Source organism: Ursus americanus, chromosome 21 (assembly GCF_024610735.1).
Source record: "Ursus americanus isolate L20-20 chromosome 21, mUrsAme1.1.p, whole genome shotgun sequence".
Taxonomy (NCBI): Eukaryota; Metazoa; Chordata; class Mammalia; order Carnivora; family Ursidae; genus Ursus; species Ursus americanus.
Window position 1 is genome coordinate 14,096,141 of NC_142147.1, and position 18,244 is coordinate 14,114,384.

The following is an 18,244-nucleotide window of genomic DNA, read 5'->3' on the forward strand; positions in this document are numbered from 1 at the left end:
GACTCATTTTTCTTCATTCTCCTTTTGTCAAGCTTTTGCCTTTGTCATCCCGCCGTAAACACACCTGTCCTTCCATCTCTCTACCCCCATCTTGAAGGTCAGGTGGTAACAGCTCCTCAGGGGGGAGGGGTCAGCAGATGTCTATACCCTCTCTGACCCCCACTTCTATCCCCCAGACTGCCAGGAACTGCTGCCACTGCCGCCAACCCCCATGGCCTACATCCCTAGTGGGGGCGCCCCAGCAGCGGGGGCAGCCCCCATGGGCTCCCAGTATTGCGTGTGCAAGGTGGAGCTGTCAGTGAGTGGCCAGAACCTGCTGGACCGGGACGTGACTTCCAAGTCTGACCCCTTCTGTGTCCTCTTTACAGAGAGCGATGGCAGGTGGACTGAGGTGAGGCCCCTCCATGTGCGTCTGGGGCAGGTGGAGCGTGGCTGGGTTGCGGGGGAGGGACTCCCACTGGATCCCGGGACCTCCAGGTTACGGACGCCCTTGGGTGGGACAGGGATTACTTAGAAGATTGTTGCTTTTAATATTAAATTTGAGAAGGCGCCTGGCTGGCTCAGTGGGTAGAGTGCGCGGCTCGTGCGTTCAAACACCACGTTGGGCGTGGAGCCTACTTAAAAAGTGAAATTTTAGCTAAGATGTATTTAGGGCCACCTGACTGGCCTAGTCAGAAGACCACGCGGCTCTTGATCTTGGGGTCCTGAGTTCGAGCCCCCCATGGGGTGTAGAGATTATTTAAATAAAATTTTATTTTATTTATTTTTTAAAATATTTTACTTATTTATTTGTCAGAGAGAGAGAGAGAACAAGCACAAGCAGGGGGAGTGGCAGAGGGAGAAGCAGGCTCCCCGCCAAGCAGGGAGCCTGATGTGGGGCTCGATCCCAGGACCTCAGAATCATGACCTGAGCCGAAGGCAGATGCCCAACCGACTGAGCCACCCAGGCATCCCTAAATAAATAAAATTTTAAAAAACGAATAAATAAAATGTATGTATATTACTACTTAAAATAATGATATTTGTGTTTAAGTTATTATAATTAAGTTTTATATTTATAATTGTGTTTATTGCAGTATTTTTAATTCCTATACTATATAGTTAAAACCTTAAAGTTTTACAAAATGCTTGCTTCCATTTTTAAAATAACTTTCCAGATTTACTCCTAAATGAACGGACAGTCAGTGAGGAACAGACAGAGAAATGGGGAACTCAGGCTTTAGTCCCAGAGCTGGAACAAGACCCAGGTCTGTCACTCCCTGCTGTGTGGCCTTGGGCAAGTGGCTGTCCCTCGCTGAGCCTGTCTCCTCATCTGTGAAATGAGGATTTTTTTTCCCCCTGCCTACCTTGCAGAGCCCCAGAACTAGGGAGGTGGATGGTGCCAAGGACTTCTGAACTGGCAGACTTTGGCCTGAGGGCTGGGGAGAGAGAGAGCTTGAGGAAGGGTTTTGAGACGTCCAAACCATGGACACTTTCAAGTTCTAAAAGTTGGTTTTTATTTTAAAAGGGGTCTATGTTCATTGTAGCAGATTTGGAAAAGACAGGTAGACCTGGAGAAAGCAGAACGGTGGGAAACCTGCGTGTCAGGGAGAATCACTGTTAACGGTTTGGTATCCAGCCTTTGAGGTGGTTTTTATATGCATGTAAAATTTCTAAAATATGTATTTATTTTTAATAGCTCTTCAACTGAGCCACAGTGGGCAGCCCACCGAACATACTGTGGTTTACAAAGAGTTTCCACAGGTGTTGGCTCCTTCTTATGATGCCAAGGAAATGGTGCTGAGACTGCTGACCCATTTTACAGAGGGGAAAACTAGGGCCCGGGATGGGTAGGGACTCCTCTGTGTCACCCAGTGTGTTGGTAGCACAGCCACAAGTGGGAGGCGGAACATGGGGTCAGCTGAGGACTGAAGCCGGTGTGCCGGGAGTATCCTGGGCCCCTCTGCCAGGTCTCTGGAGCCCCCACCCATCCATCAGGAAATGGTGTCCTCCCCACTACACCCCATCCTGACTCATGGCACCACCCACCAGCACCCCCCTCCCCCGGACAGTCTCTCTCTCACCCAGGCTGACCACCCTTGCTAAAAATAGCCCAGGGCCAGGACCTCTTCCATCCCTGCTGCTCCAGCCCTCGGAAATGGACTGGGTGGGAGGAAAAATCAACATAGTCCAGGCCCCAAAATAGACGATCACCCGGACTCCGCGGTTTGGGGCCTCGGTGTAGAGAGGCCAGGAGGCGGGGTTCCTGCCCCAGCCCCACCCCTGACCCATAAGACAAGGCCCAGCCTTTACCCGGGCCTTGGTTTCCACAGTGGGGGGGGGGGGGAGCTGCACAATGCCCAGGTACAAACACCTGCCCCCACGTGCCCCTAAGGACCCCTCCTTCTCTCTGTTCCGTCTCTCAGTTTCCATGTGTAATGTGGTTTGAAAAAAGGGTTCTTCCAAGATGAAAAGGATGGAAACCACTGATAGTCAAATCCCTTCATTTTACAGAACTGGAAACTGAGGCCCTGATGGGAAAAGGGACTTTCTGTCTGCCACTTACCTAGGCAGAGACACGCCTCGAGCTCTTCCCCTGGCACCTGGTATGGGGCCAAGGCCAAAGGGTTCAGAGTGTCAGTGCTAGAGTCAGACCTGAGTTCAGATCTTGACCCTGCCCCTCTAGCTGTTCAACCTCGGGCAAGTCCCTTAACCTCTCTGTGCATCAGTGTCCTCATCTGTGAGCTGGGAGTCACCCAGGTAACCGGCCACGAGTCGGTGTTCTGCAAGTTTGCAGAATGGTTTCGGGCAGCCGAGAAGGCTTGAGCCAGCCGCCTGACTCCGGCTCCTGTTTCCCTGCCCCTCTGCTAGTATGACAGGACGGAAACCGCGGTCAACAACCTCAACCCCGCGTTCTCCAAGAAGTTCGTCCTCGACTACCACTTTGAGGAGGTGCAGAAGCTCAAGTTCGCCCTCTTCGACCAGGACAAGTCCAGCACTCAGCTGGACGAGCATGATTTCCTGGGCCAGTTCTCCTGCAGCCTGGGCACGGTGAGCCGGGCGCCTCCAGGGGGCTAAGGGCAAGGCAGTCCCCACCCCAACATCACGCCGCTCCCAAGGACAGGGTAGCCCTCGGCCGAGTCCCTCCGGCTGCTTTCCCCAGCCCCATCTTCCTGGCTGGCTTCCAAGGTAGCACTGGCAATGCAGGTAGCCCTGGGGGCCAGCAGGTACAAAAGGGGGTGAGTAGCCTGGTGGTTTGGGGCCAGGCTGAGGAGTTCCCATCAGAAAACACAGGGCATAGTGCCCGCAAGCTGTTGCCACACAAGAATGGGGACCCCGCGTGGCCAGAACTTCTGGTTGTTAGAAGTGAATCAGATGTGGTCTTGACTTCCTGGCGCAGGAGCACTGACCGCGGCCAGGGCACCCATGGGAGTCCGTTTGGGTGGCTGGCTTACTGTGTAAACTCGGGCAACTTCGTTCCCCCATCCAGCTCCATCCTTGGTGAGCCCGTGGAGTTAGGTGGTTGCAGGGCTAGGAGCCCCTCGCCCCCTGTTCCAGCCGTCTTAGGGCCGGGTGCCCTTGGGCGAGCCTGCCCCATCCTGGGCCTCCGCCTCCCCATGGTTTCACCTGGGGCTACTGACCACCGCCTAGCCACAGTGCTGGTGGAGGGAGTGCGTGCACCAAAATGGTCTGGACCTTCCACCAGAGGGGATGGAACAAGCCAGGGCCTGTCCTGCGATTCCTGCCCAGGGTCCAAGCCCTCCAGGGGTAACGGGAGGGAGCAGCAGGGTGAGCGGGCAGGGTGGGCAGTGGGTGGCCAGGGCCTGGGGAGAGCTGGGGGGTGGGGTGGGGGTGGGGAGGCCTCTGGACTAGAGAGAAGCCCCCTCCCAGGGGCGTCACGTGTGCCAAACCACAGCCCAGCCTTTCTCCTCCGCTCCTGGTCTGCCGGTGCCCTTGGGCGCCCCCAGTGGCTGCACCCGCAGGACAGGGGTGCAGGCGGTGAAGGAGGAAAACCAGCACGGGGCGGGGGACAGGAACATGTACAGATGAGCACGAGCTCTGGCATTTCCCCCCCAAGACGCTGAGAACCAGAGGGGCCTCCGAAGAGTGTGGGAGTGGGGTGCACAGAGATGGTGGAGGGCAACTTGACAATGTGTTCTGCTTTTCCTGTCTGTACGGCATTGATGGCTGAGCGCCGTGCGAACGTCTTCCCTACTCGGAGCATGAAAATACTAGAGGAGTCAGGGTTTGAGCTTCTCCATCAGGGATCACACCCTGCGGAGGGGGTGGGTGGGTCTGTAGCTGGCTTTGGGGGAGGCCGCGAGGGGGCTCCGAAGGTGAGCCTTGCAACAGCCTTTGCCTGGGGGCAACCAGGTCAGTGGGGGTGGGCCCTCCAGCAGGTGTCTTAACCCGTCCGGGCATCAGTCCCCTCCACTGCCCGGTGGAGTTGGCGCTGGTTGCTGGGAGGACAGGCAGGCAGGGGGAGGTGCAGCCAGCGCCGCGTGGAGCCGCGGGCTGTGGGTGCTGCCTGTTGAGCATTTCTGCTCCCCACCAACCCTCAGGAGCGCCACTCTTCTCTCTCCCGCCCCCTAGATCGTCTCCAGCAAGAAGATCACTCGGCCTCTCCTACTGATGAATGACAAGCCTGCGGGGAAGGGCTTGATTACGGTACCAGCCCCCTCCCTGCTTTCCGCACCCCACCGCCTCTGCCCGCTGCCCTCCCCCATCAATGGGCTGCTTCCCTGGCAGATAATCACCAGCTTTGTTTGGAGTAAAAAGGCCCAACTTACAACTTAGCAACAGGTCTCTTAGCAACGGGCTCCCGGCTCCACATATGATGCGTTGGGGGCCGCCAAGCTGGGAGTAGGGGGCTTGCCAGAGGCTCCGGTGGCCGCCTGCTCCCAGGGCAGGGGCGCTCCACCTCGTCCCTGAGGGCCACCATAGCCCTCCCAGCACGCCCACCCCTCCTCGTCCCTGCCTGCCCTCCCTAGGGGGGGTCTTTGAGAAGCGCCCTGCCCGCGGATCCCTGTTTGCCGTTGCTGTGCACAGCGATCACAGCCACGCGCAGTGATCCCTGCGATGCGCAGCGATCCCCGGATCCCCGCCTGTCGCAGGCCCTTTGCGTCCTCGCACGGCGCCTCCAAGGCCCGGAAACCCGTGTCACGGATGAGGGACCTGGAGCCCAGAGAGGGAGTGCCCTGGGGCGGTTAGGCTAGCGAGGCTCCCTCCTTTCAGAGGCTGTGTGCTGCCGGAGGGACCGGCCGGCTGGAGGGAGGAGGGCCGAAGCTCTGCGTGCAGTATACAGTCACCCTCCTGCTCCGGAGCCTCCCCGGCTCCGTACTGCCCCCTGCCCCCTGCCCATGGAGCTTTGCGTTCAAGGCTGTGACGAACCCCACCTTGCTCTCCTTATTGTACATACTTGCGTTCCGGGCAAACTGAACCCTTAGCGCACCGCACATACCCCAGATCCTCATCCACTGTTCCTGTCCCCCTGGAATGTTCCCTCCCCAGCCCACCCCCACCTCTTGGGATTCAGAACCTCCCCATCTGTATACCTTCACTAGCCGGCTCTCTTCCACTTGGAAGCCAGCCCAGCGGCTCCCTCTCCGCCCCCCCCACCCCAACCTGGTACACTGTCCCCCCCTACATTGCCGGGGGGGGGGCAGTCCAGACCTCGGTTCCTTCCTCTGTGGGATGGGGGCAATGATAGGATCTACCTGGCAAGGTTGTTGAGCAAGTCTCTGCTGGAGGAAAGGAAGGGGAGCCCAGCATCCAGCCTGGATTCCGTATGTGGTCCTGGTGGGTCCATTAGCTTGTAGGTGAGGCTGTCCTACGGGCGTGAGGGAAGAGGAAGCCCTAGGGGAGAGAGGACCCAGCCCACCTGTGTTCCTGTTGGCCCGAGGGCTTTCCCTGCCACTGTGTGGGGAGGGAGAGAGAAAGGCCCAAAGAGGGCAAAAGTGGCCCCAAGGTCACTCAGCTGGTCCATCACCGGCTGGGTTGGAGCCAGAGGGCTATGGCTGAGGGGAAAGACCTGGAAGACAGATGACAGTCTGAGCTGACAAGACAGCAGAGGGAGCTCAGGTGACTCCTGTCTCTGCCCTGGGCCTCAGTTTCCCTAGCTGCACAGTGGGGTTCCTGGAATACCCAATGACTTGACGTTTTGAGGTGGCTATACTCCAGGGTCTGCAGTGGGGGCCCAAGGGGGCCTGTCAAGCTTCTCCCTGGCCAGAAGCTCTCCCCAGAGCTGGAGACCACCCCTCGTATCTGGTAGCTGCTTCATGGGGCCTCCCCTCTTGAGCCACGTGGGGTCACTTCTGATCCTCATATTCACACGGGTTACCCCATTTTCCAGAAGCTAGAAATGGAGGTTTCGAGAAGATGAGAGGCACGTCCAGGGTCCCCTGGTACTACCACTCCTCCTCTCCTTTCCCCTTCCCCGCCCTGAAGAGCTGATCCCCGGGCACCTGTGCTCCCCACCTGGCAGGACGCCTGGGGGAGTTAGAGGGGCAGTTCCCGACCCTCACATTCCTCTGGCCTCACAGATTGCCGCCCAGGAGCTGTCGGACAACCAGGTCATCACACTGAGTCTGGCGGGCAGGAAGCTGGACAAGAAGGTGAGGCGGGCGAGAATGGGGTTCGCCATCAGGGAGCAGTATCCCTCCCCCTGTCCAGGGATGGGGGGCCTAGTCCTGGTGCTTCTGGCCATCACCTTCATCGCCCCCCATCCAGGAACAAGTCCATAGCTCAGGCCACCCCACATTCGGACCCCTTTATCACTGAGGTAAAGAGTTTGCCATTATTTAGAGGTGTTCAAGACATAAGTGGAAACCCACTCCTGGGAACTCCCTACCTCAGTGTGAATGCTGGGATCATTACAGTTCCCTACAGGGCCCCACTGGGGGTGTCCATGGCACCCCCTGACCTCACCGCCTCTGCTCTTCCCACCTTCATTCTGCCTTAGCCAAATCAGCCTCCTCGTTGTCCCAGGAGTGCACCAGGCACCTCCTGCCCCAGGACCTTTGCCCTTGCTATTCCCTCTGCCAGGGATGTCCTTTTCCCTGAATGTTCCCTGACACTTTTTTTTTTTTAAGATTGTATTTTAATTTAGTGGAGAGACAGCAAGAGAGAGAGCATGAGCAGGGGGAGGGGCAGAGGGAGAGGGAGAAACAGGCTCCCCACTGAACAGGGAGCCCATGCCAGGCTCGATGCCAGGACCCTGGGATGGTGACCTGAGCTGAAGGCAGACGCCCAACCGACTGAGCCACCCAGGTGCCCCTCGTGACACTTTTTTTTTAACTTAAATAAATGGATTTTTAAAGGACATCCTATCCCTTCTGTGATGTGCTGGGATAGTTTCAGTTTTTCAAATTCCTACTAAAGTAAATTAAAATCCCATCCTGCTGCGGGCATCCCCCGGCATGGGGAATGATCGCCCTTTTGAAGTCCTACCCCATCTAAGTTATGATGCCTGCAGGCTCCAGGTCTTGGGGTCTCTGAGCACAGGCTTTGGTAACCCCGGGATGGGGGGGTTTCTCCTGGGGGGGGGGCTCTGCCCACAGCTCCCACCCGACGTGGGGCTGGGGAGGCAGCTGGGCCCCCCCACCTCTCGTCTGAATCCGGTAGAGCCGTGCCTCCCTCACCCATGTCCTCCTGCTTCCTCCAGGACCTTTTCGGAAAGTCAGACCCATTTCTGGAGTTTTATAAACCAGGAGACGACGGCAAGTGGATGCTGGTTCACAGGACTGAGGTAGGTGCACGGGGCTCTGGGGCCGTGTCTCCCCAGAACCCCAGATCTCCCAGAACCAGATCTCTGGGAGCCAGGGGATCTGTGGTCCGGCCACCCCCTGTGTCTCAGGACAGGGCTCTGAGGTCACCACCATGCAGGGGAGGGGAAAAGCCGTGATGGTGTCTCAAGGCCTTCTCCCTTCCTGCCACACAGTGCTCACTGCCGTCCCCAGGAGCGTGGCTGTGGGCCTCCCTCCCTTGCCACCCCCACCATCGGACTGGCCCAAGCCCAGAGCACTGCTGCCCTGGGCATGCACTCACGCTTGGCCCTCCCTGTGCTGCAGGTGATCAAGTACACGCTGGACCCCGTGTGGAAACCATTCACGGTGCCATTGGTGTCCCTGTGTGATGGGGACATGGAGAAGCCCATCCAGGTGAGGGGGCCCTGGGAGCCCTGCGCCCCACCCTGCCAGCTCCAGCCTCCTACGCTCTCCCAGGCTCTCCGAGGATGCCTTGCAAAGCTCTTTCGTACTAAGGTGGGAAAGCAAACCTAGGTAGGGGGAGAGGCAGGGGACCTGGGCTCGCGTCTCACATCTGCCTGACCGTCTGAGCCATCTGGGCAAGGCCCCCATCTCCGTGAGCCCGTCTCTGGAACAGGAACAGAATGCCCTCCCAGAGGGCTGTGGTGCTCCCAGCTGGGACGGCAAGCGTGCAGGCACCTTGGAAGCCACCAGGTGTTGTCAGTGTGATGAGGACAGCGATTACGATTACGGGTGTCTGCGGAACCTCAGTCCCCAGGCGCCATGTCTGAGAGCAGATGGGGGGAGGGAACCAGCGAGGCTGGGGCATGGATCCCTGAACAGCGTACTAGGAAACCTGAATTCTCGTTCTGGGTCTGCTGCTGCTGCTGTGAGACTTTGGGCAAGTGCTTCCCTCTCGAGGCCTCCGTTTATCCTGCCTCCTTCCTAGCAGTGGCAGCTAGATTAGAGAGCTGGAAAGCTGGGATTTTTTTGTGTGCCTATCTCAAGGGAAGTAACAGTCTAGGGAGACGAGAGGCATGTCCAGGGTCGCCCTAGGGAATGCCCCTAGGGAGGGCCCCAGGCCAAAGCCCACCAACGCAGGTGGACCACAGCCCCAGACAGATGAGAAGCTGAGTGACAGGCATGTGGGGAGTCGAGCTTCCTGCTCCAGAGTGTACAGCCTCCATTGCTGGGGTGCTCCTTTTCCCAGCAATCCTGGAAGGCTTCCTGTAGGAGGCAGTTCAGGAGCTAATGGCATCATCCCAGGCCAGCAAGGCAGATGTTGGGGAACAGGGGGAGGCACCAGCAAAAGGAAGACGTGGGGTTTGCTCAGACAGCTGAGAGGGCTCTGTGGTGACCTCACTGGACCCACCCCAGGTCATGTGCTACGACTATGACAACGACGGGGGCCATGACTTCATCGGCGAGTTCCAGACCTCGGTGTCGCAAATGCGTGAGGCTCATGATGGCGTCCCGGTGAGATGGGCCCGTGGGTGTGTGTGACCCTGAAACCTTAGCAGGGGACGGGTGAGGCACACAGGCTTAGAATCGGGCAGACTGGGGCTTAGATCCCAGCTCTCTGGCTGTATGACCTTAAGTAAGACATCCAGTTCCTCTGAGCCTCAGTTTCCCCATCTGTCAAATGGGGCAGAGGAGGAGAGGGGGAATTAAATGAGATGATCCTGGTAAAGTGTCTAGCGTGTGGTGAGCACTGAAGAGCTGTCCATTGAACTCATGCCAAGAAGCTGGGCCCCGGGTGATGGTTCTGGGTAGGTGAGTGGACATGATGCAGATGAGTCATCATCCGGGGTGGGAAGGAGATCCAGGTCCTCCTACCTTGGGCAAGCACAGCTTGGTGTGAGTCTGAGGTAGCCAGAACATTTCTGGGTGTGGACATCTAGGAAGGCTTCCTGGAGGAGGCATGCTGCCCCCTGGTCAGCACGGTGGAGGGGATCCTGGGGCCCAGGGGAGGGTCAGTCCCCCATGGAAGCCCCAAGCTGAGCTTCTCTTTCTTTTACGTTGTCCAGCTGGAGTTTGAGTGCATCAATCCCAAGAAGCAAAGGAAGAAGAAGAACTATAAAAACTCGGGCATCATTATCCTGCGTTCCTGCAAGGTGAGCCAGCGGGGGTGGGCCCAGGGCAGGGCCCCGTTTGTCGGGAGCTGTCACTGCAGAAGGGATAGGCAGAGCATTGGGTATGGAGCCAGCAAGGCCTGGATTCAAATCCTGGTTCTGCCATGTCCTGGCTCTGGGATCTTCTGAGCTTAACCTTTCTGGGCCTCAGTCTCCTCATCTGTAAAATGGGGATGTTAAGAAGGTTATAAAAACAAAGGTGAAAGGTGAGTCTCATATCATATTCCTGGGATGTAAGGAGGTTCAGGAGGGCATGAATGACCTTCCAGGGCCTCTCCTAGTTGGAAGGTAACTGCTTCCCATGCTGGCGGCTTGCCCATTGCATGTCCGGCACCCGAGGGACAGAGGGTTGTCCGGTGGGGGCCCAGCGACATCACTGAGGGTTCAGGTCGCTGTGACTCGCATGGTGCAGCTGGGGCCTCTGAGGCCCGGAAAGGGAGTGAAGTTGACAGCCGCGGTGGTCAGGGCCGCCCCTGGATGCCCAGGAGCCAGGCTCTGCCGGAATCGGGCAGGGTGTTCAGGCAGGCAGCCTGGGCCAGGGCAGCGAGCGCCCTGAACACCGGGCCTGACGTCCTGGTCTGGAAACCGCGCAGTCTGGCGGGGGCCTCCACGACTGCTCGCTCGGCGAGGTCACGACGCCAAAGTGCCCGGGGAAGGCTAAGCTGGCAGCTGCAGCCTCATGATGCGGGGTCCGTGTTCCTGAAACTTCCGTCACGCCTACTCCCCTTCGTGATTTTCGCCACCTGCCTTACTTATTAGTTTTTGTAATCAGTCCTTCTTCCCTCCCCATTCTGGGTTGTTTTTTTTTTTTTTTTTCTTAAATACATTTATTTTGAAAGGAAGCCCCTTACAACCACCCAAATTGGAAGGCCAGTATCCTTCGCCAAAGGGAGCAAAGACCATCATCAAAACAAACACGTGTGTTGGCAGCTTGATTACGTTACAGCCGAAGGCCTTGGGCCGGAGGCCTGGTCCTTCTCCGCTCAGGGCGGAGGTCCGTCAGGGCTAAAGAGGGCTCAAGGACTGAACAGCAACAAATTGAGACTTTCTCTGCCCTGTAATTGGTAGGTACGACTGACACTAGGCCCCGGGACCCTGCCTGGAATGAGCGTGCGTGTGCGTGTCTCACCGCCTGAACTGTTGCTCTGAGGGTTTTGTTATAGAGAGATTTGGGTTTGGTTGTAATCAGCCTGGTTCTTCCCTTGGTCTCCTTGACTCTGCTAAGGTTTTGGGGCACAGAGCAGTCAGCTCCCCAAAGGTCATTCTTGGGAACCGTGGCCAGGTGGAGGGCAGGCCCTCAGGTGCAGGCCAGGGACCCACTGACTCCCCTGATTCCTTCCAGATAAACCGGGACTACTCCTTCCTGGACTACATCCTGGGAGGCTGCCAGCTCATGTTCACCGTAAGCCCCCCACCCCAGCGAGGACCCTCCCCAAGGGCTTGGGCCACCAAGGCAGCAGGAGGGACGGGGGATAAACTGCAGGAAGGGCTTCCCCAGGGCAAGGGGAGTGTCTGGCCCAGAGGAGAGGGCCTAGGTGGCTGAGCCTGAGTCAGGGCTTAGCTGCAGGTCAGGGCATGGCTGCCGCACCGCAGAGTGTTCTTGGCTACCCCCCTGCAGAAGGAAAAAGAGCTGAATTCCTCCCTGCTCTTCAGAAGGCCTTCTGTCTCCTCTGCTATCCCTCCTGTTTGCTCACTCGGTTCCATCCACACAGGTCCTCACTGTTCCCCCAAGATGCCAAGACCCACCCCACCATGACGCAGTTCCCAGGCGGCCATCTCTCTCCCTAGATCCCTCTCCTAACCCTCCCCCCGCCGTCGCGCTACCCCTCTGGGGGCTGGGCTGGAGTTCCCTGGAGGCTGAGAGAGCAGATCCCAGCTTCAGCCCCTGTGGAGCACCTTCTCTGGTGCTCCCTGCCTCGCCCTGGACCTGGCTCTGGGGGCATGTGTCTTGCCTACAATGAGCACCCATTCTGGGCAGATGGGCACTGGCCTACCAGGCAGCCCCAGGTCCCAGGGCCCCTTGGGGGTCTGAGGGACAATGTGGAGGTGGCTTGGGGTGGGGGTAAGGTGTCTGGGAAGGCTTCAGTGGGGCAGCGACCTCTGAATTGGGTCTGAATGACAGAGGAGAATGAGAGAGGGAGAAAAGATGGCCTGGCTCTTAGGTAGAGGGAACCTCATGAATAAAGGCCTGGAAATGGAAACGGAGGAGTGTGTGGGTCGTGACAATGAGGGGGACAAAGGACTTTGGGACTGTGAGTTGACTTTGTAGCACATAATCTGGGCAATAGACTTTATGCTTGGGCAGTAGGGAGCCACAGATGGCATTAGAGCCAAAGGAATTACACAATCAGTTGGCAGGTTTCAGATCATCTTATGGAAGGGTGGGTTGGCACAGGGAGATGAGTGGCTTCCCATGTCCCCTCAACCTGTGTTCCCTGGGGATGAGATAGAGAGCCAGGGTCTGTGGCCACACTCTAGCCTTTTCTCCCCCACTCTACAGGTTGGGATAGACTTCACAGCCTCCAATGGGAATCCCCTCGACCCTTCCTCTTTGCACTATATCAACCCCATGGGCACCAACGAGTATCTGTCGGCCATCTGGGCTGTTGGGCAGATCATCCAGGACTACGACAGGTAAGCTTGACTCTGAAGGGCAGCTCCGGCTCCGTCCAACCGGGAAGCTCAGCTGGTCAGAGCTGGAAGGGACCCAAAGATCCTCAGACCTGGGAATGGCCAACACACAGTATACTGTCTTATTGTCCCTTCCTACACCTTGGCAGACATTGCTAGTCGATTGCTGACCTCTTCCCTACCGAGCCAGGTCCACACTGGAATCCTCCTCCACGTGGTACACCAGGGAGCCAGTAAGAAAATGAATCAAGATAGAAAATGAAACTTGTTTGCTCTCGTTGCAACTTTCCCTTTTATAGCTGGGGCAATGGAGGCCTGGGACGCAGGTAGAGAATTCATCCAAGTCAAGCAGATCAGGGGGACTAGTACCCGGGCATTCTGATTCCTGGGCCCGGCACCAAATGTCCTAATATTCTCACTCCTGTTGGGAACTTGGAAGGAGCAGCCAGCAGGTGTGGGCCCTCTTCCCATGACCATGCTTCCTGGAGATTTGGGGATAAGGGGGGGCAGTGGAAAGGCAGGGAAGGAAAGCTAGTGTAGAGGGTGTGGCCTTGGAGGATCAAGTCACTTGAAGGTTATGGCATCACTGCCACGGGTGCTGATGATTGGGACCTCTAGGCCAGAGGGTGGAATGAGAGACCAGATGATAGACCAAAACGCAGGAGACCAGGGAGGAAGGTATAGGTGCACAGATTTGGCAGGAACAACAGCAGGCTCAGGAATCCTGTGTACACTCGGCCTCCTTGAGAGAGGCAGCCTGAGGACCAGGATCTGCCTCCCAGGGGCTCAGGGGTGGCTCTGATCCCCGGCCACATTAAGAGAGGGATAGCACAGAGGGCAAGGGAGGTGAAAGTCCCCATCTGCATGGCTGGGTGGAGGAGCCCGCTGTGGCCGCCCCGGAGCCCCTTGTATCCCGCTGTCCACTTGGTCCCTTCACTGCGGCTTCTCGTGGGCATTCAGGCTTAGCAAGGAGGGCCCAGTGAGTGCGCTTCGCCAGCTCAGTGAGAGGCACCACCACTCACCCAGAACCCTTCACTTCTTCCTTCCCTCATCTCCCCCATTGTTCTTTCCGCAAATCCTTTCAAAACACTCGAGTCTGACCCCTTCTTCTACCACCAGGGCTACCAGCCTGTTCAAACCACCATCTCCTCCCGTCCAGATCACTTCCGCAGCTCCTCACTGGTCTCCCTGCGTCTGTCCTAGCCCCTGGCAGTTTGTCCTCCACTCAACAGCCAGGGGACTCCGTGTAGCCTTGAGTGAGTGAGCAGGTGAGACAGGACCCCCGCCCTCAGGAGTTCCCGCTCGAGAAGGACACGGGAAAGCCACTGCAGTTCTGAGAGACCAGTTTATGTGTAAGGCAGGCGCTCCAGGAGCACCAGAGAGAGAGGGATTCTCAGGTCTCGGGGAAACCCACAGAGAGAAGGGGCCGTTGGAATCGGGCCGTAGAGGATGAGTAGGAGTTTGCCACAGGGAACAGACTGGGGACAGGTAGTTCAGGAGGGGGCACAACGTGATCAGAATTGGAGCATGCGGGTGCCCTGTGTGGGGGGCATAGCTAGCGGTCCGCGGCCAGGGCTGGGGCAGTGGGGTGAGGGAGGGCAGGTGGGGATGAGAGTAGGCTCTAGGGCTGGATGATGAAGGGTCTTGAAGCTAAGCCAAGGTTCTAAGGAGAATTTTTCCCAGCCACAGAAAGGAGGCTGAGAGACAGGCAGAACATTTCCATAACGACGGTGTTCTGCCAGATGCCCGATGTCCCAGTTCGAGAAGGATCTAGAAGCTGCACCCAGGCCCACTGGTTAGAAGTGCTGTGATGGATTAGCCATGTCTGCCACAGGTGTAGATGGGGTCAAGCCTCGTATTCACCAGGTACTCAGAGGCGGTGTGAGCTCAGTAATCATTCGAACAGAGCTCTTTCTAGAGGTGGTGAGCTTTTTCCTTCTGTCCTTGGAGGTATGCGAGGCCGGTGGGCCCAGCCCTGAGTGGGACTGGGGGGGGGGGTGAGTGTGGGCGGCTGAGGCCTCTGTCCTGCTGTCTCATAGTGGTTTTCTTTTCCTCTCTCTGATTAGTGATAAGATGTTTCCGGCTCTGGGCTTTGGGGCCCAGTTACCCCCAGACTGGAAGGTGAGTGGAGCTGAACTGTTTCCTTCTGGTTGAGATGGGCTTTGTGTGTATTGCCTCTCTCAGATCCACTCTGGAAGGGGCTGGGGGCCCAGCCTCCCTGCCTTCTCTGCATTTACCCCAAGCCCACACTCACGGCCCAGCCTGAACCTCACGCGGGCCTAGGGGCTGTAAGAATGAGCAGGCAGATTATGGCCTCTGTCCCCTGGTATCAAGTCAGGTGGGGAAGACACATAGGAGGCCAGATTTGGCAAACAAAAATCCGGGACATCCAGTGAGGTTTGAGCTTCAGATAAATAAATTTCTTAACTATATCCTAAATATTGCCTAGGATATATTTATATTAAATATATATATCCACTGTTTATCTGGAATTCACATTTTACAGGGCATCCTGTACTCTGTCCGGCAGCCCCAAAGACAGGCAGGGTCATCAGTCTTGAGATGGGGCAGCATGAGCCTGGGGGGAGCCCAGAGGAGGGCCCCAACCTGGCCCTGGGGGTAGCAGGTAAGGCTTCCTGGAGGAGGCAAGGTCTAAGTCAAGAAGGAAAGGGAAAGGAGGAGTTTGCAGAGTGACTAGAAGTGACGATGGGGCAGGGAGGGTGTTCAGAGCAGACAGACCCCATGCAGAGCCTGGGAGGAAGGGGTACGGACGAGGTGGAGGAACTGAGAGGTGGGCGTGACAGCCTCTCTATGGAAGATGGAGAGAGCCCCAACTAGCGGGGTGGGAGGCCAGCCATGCAGGGCCTCAAATGCATGTTAAACAGCAATGGACGGTCACTGCGGGGTCCATGTGGGGTGTTCTCAGCCAGCTGGCATTTTGAAGGCCCGCTCTGGCTGCTGAGTGGGGACTGGCTGGGGTGAGGATGGGCAGGATGGAGAGATGAAGAGAAGGAGTGATGTCCATTCTACAGGTGGAAAAACAGAGGCTCAGGGGACTTGCCCAAGGCCGTGTTTAATTCCAGCTGGGCAAATGGACCCTTCAGTTTCTTCTCAGAATCTGCTGCCTCTCCAGTGAGAAGCCTGGGGACGGGCACACAGGGCTCGTAAACCTGCCTATGTGTCTCAGCTAGTGCCCCCTCTTGTCTGCCCTGCTGTGCCCCATGCTGTTTTCAAGTGAGCATTTCCCTCCCATCCTCTCTGGGGAGGGACGATCTTCACCTCGAATTTCAGGGAGTGGCTCTGTGGCCTGTTGGCCACCGTGGGGCCGGGGGAGGCAGGATCCTGCAGGACCAAAGCTGGGCCTCTGGGCAGACAGCGACGCCACTGGGGGTGGGGCAGGCTGCTGCGGCCAGGCCTGGCAGGAGCCCGTTGCTAGGACACCGGCCAGCTTTGAAAGAACTCTGGCTGAATGAGATGTTTTCTTGCTCAAAAACCTCCTTGGAAATGTCACAGGGCAACTCTTTGGAGGCTCAGGGCTTGGCCAGGTTGGAGTGCCCAGTGGTGTCAGGAGGGCTGCCAGAGCCAGGCTGGGCGAGGGCAGATGCTACATCCCACCTCCCCTGCCAGGCCCAGCCCCTCCCGGGCCCTTACTTCCCTCCCGTTCTAACTGGCCTGGCTCCTGCCACGTGAACCTTCTTTCATTCATTCCTGCCTCAGGGCCTTTGCACGTGGCCTTCCCCTGGCCTGTTGCTCCTTTTCACTATTTTCCCCACTGTAGAGGCCAACAGGGCATTCCCTCTGGGAGGCCTTCCCTGAGGGAGTCATGGGGGGCCCCTCCTCCTGTCCCGGGCTGTCTTCACAAAACTTCCTGGTCACCTCTGTACGTGTGGGTTTGCTTGTTTGTCGCCTCTGTCCAGAGCTCAACAGTCCGGGAGGGCCCTTGGTTTCCTCCCGTGTCCCAGCTCCCGGTACACACTGGGTGTGTACCGGTTTGTTGACAGAGTGAATTTGGGGCCTGGCAGCCTGAGGAGACAAAGGTGTTGGCTCTCTGAGTGTGGGAAGCTGGAAGGAACATGCGACTCAGCTGCTTGCCCTTGGAACCTTCCTTCCTTCCTGGGGCTGAGCCAGGTGCACCCAAAAAGGACCCCTGCCCTGGCCAGTGGCTGAGGGACTCAGAAAGCATTTCCCTGAGGAGATGGACATTCAAAACGAGCCAGAGTTGGTCAGATGGAGAGAGGGATCAGGCGGGAGGAAAGGTCTGGGGTGGGGAAGAGCACAGTCTGTGACTCTCCCCACTGTAAGGCTGGGGTGACTAAGACTCGGAGAGGACAGGCCCTCGGGGATCCCTTCAGCTCCTTCTCCCGTGCCTGCCCCCACCAGGGCCACAGGGAGCAGCGTCTTAAGTCACCCACTGACCAGGGGCCAGGGGCCAGGCTAGGTGAACAGAAGCACTGATTGTCAGAAGGCAGCAGGGAGTCCCAGGACAAAGACTGTGGCCAGCAGCTCCCCAGGGACCCCTAATCTGGCTATGGTCTCCAGAAAACGTGTCCTGTTTACTGGCATTTCTTAGGCAAACCAGGGCAGCACGCGTGGGAGGGGGCTGGGCTGCTGTAAGCGGCTGCACGTGTCTCCCAAATCTGGGCCTGGCTCTGCTGTGGCTCACGGCTGTCACCTGGGCATTCCCTGACCCCTTCTGAGCCTCGGTCTTTCCGCCTGTCAAGTGGAGCTGCTGGAGTAGGTGACCTGAGGGGCCTCTGGGCTGGACACGTGACCTTCACAGACCCATCCACTTGGACCACCAGGCCTCCCCACAAAGAAAGGAGGAAAAGGGGTGAGGAATGAAGAGGTTGAGTGGCCCAGAAAGCAGAATATTACTGCAACCTTATCAGGAGGGGACTTTCCCCCTTGGTCTCTAAAATCTCCGAAAATCTGATTTTGCACAAAGTCATTGGCCCAGGGAGGCCTGTTTCCTTGGCAACCATTTTCCTCTCTCAACCCCTCGGTACAAGCCCCCCTCTCAGTCTCTATAGAGAGAGGCTCATCGAGTTGCCATGGCAATGAGGACCTCCAGCCCCCACAGCTGGAGCCCAGACTGGGGACAGGGTGAAGAGGGCCCCAGGGCAGGGAGAGGACCCAAGAGGGACATCAGGGGACTGGCTCCATGCCAGCCCTTAGGGCCGAGGGAGCAAAGAACAGAAAAGATGTTCCCCCCGAACAGGGAAGGGTCTTCTCCTCAGGCCACCCACCCACCCCTAGGGCCCTGCTGGGGTAAACTCCCTATGCTGAGTCCCACCCCTCTTGGCCCAGGAGGACTCAGCAAGGCCAGGACTCCAATTCCATCTCCAGGCATGGGGGGCTCAGGTCTCAGGCTTGTTCTGCTGTGTGGCCTTGGCACCTGGCTTTCCCTCTCTGGGCCTGTTTACTTGTGAAATGGGCACACTGGACTCGGTGGGGCCTTCCAGCACGCACGTCATAATGTTTGGGAGCTAAAAAGCCTGTCTGGGAGTGTTTGCGCCCAGACTGAAGGTCTCACCTGGCAGGTACTCCCCCAGACCTCTTCATCTTGCTAATTTAAAAGCCATGGGCGAGTGTGAGGACAGAGGAGGGTCAGTGACTATCCTCCAGACTGAGAGGGCGCTTTCAGACCAAAACACAAGGCCAGCCGCTCCACGCCGTTGACACAGTTTAATTCAGGGTGACGTCCTGGGGGCCGGCTCTCCAGCCACAACTTTTACAGAGCAGAGGCATGGCGGGGAG

General features: G+C 57.6%; 1 protein-coding gene across 1 annotated transcript in view; it reads left to right on the top strand.

Moving 5' to 3' along the window:
* CPNE2 (copine 2) overlaps positions 1 to 18,244 on the top strand; it is a 44,694-nt gene that overhangs the window by 14,604 nt on the left and 11,846 nt on the right. Inside the window, exons 2-12 of the mRNA XM_045806842.2 lie at positions 177 to 391; positions 2,851 to 3,030; positions 4,573 to 4,647; positions 6,522 to 6,593; positions 7,643 to 7,726; positions 8,049 to 8,138; positions 9,102 to 9,200; positions 9,752 to 9,838; positions 11,199 to 11,258; positions 12,357 to 12,490; positions 14,554 to 14,608. Coding sequence (XP_045662798.2) covers positions 212 to 391; positions 2,851 to 3,030; positions 4,573 to 4,647; positions 6,522 to 6,593; positions 7,643 to 7,726; positions 8,049 to 8,138; positions 9,102 to 9,200; positions 9,752 to 9,838; positions 11,199 to 11,258; positions 12,357 to 12,490; positions 14,554 to 14,608 — 1,116 coding nt within the window. The 5' untranslated portion in view covers positions 177 to 211. The remainder of the gene's footprint in view (positions 1 to 176; positions 392 to 2,850; positions 3,031 to 4,572; positions 4,648 to 6,521; positions 6,594 to 7,642; positions 7,727 to 8,048; positions 8,139 to 9,101; positions 9,201 to 9,751; positions 9,839 to 11,198; positions 11,259 to 12,356; positions 12,491 to 14,553; positions 14,609 to 18,244) is intronic.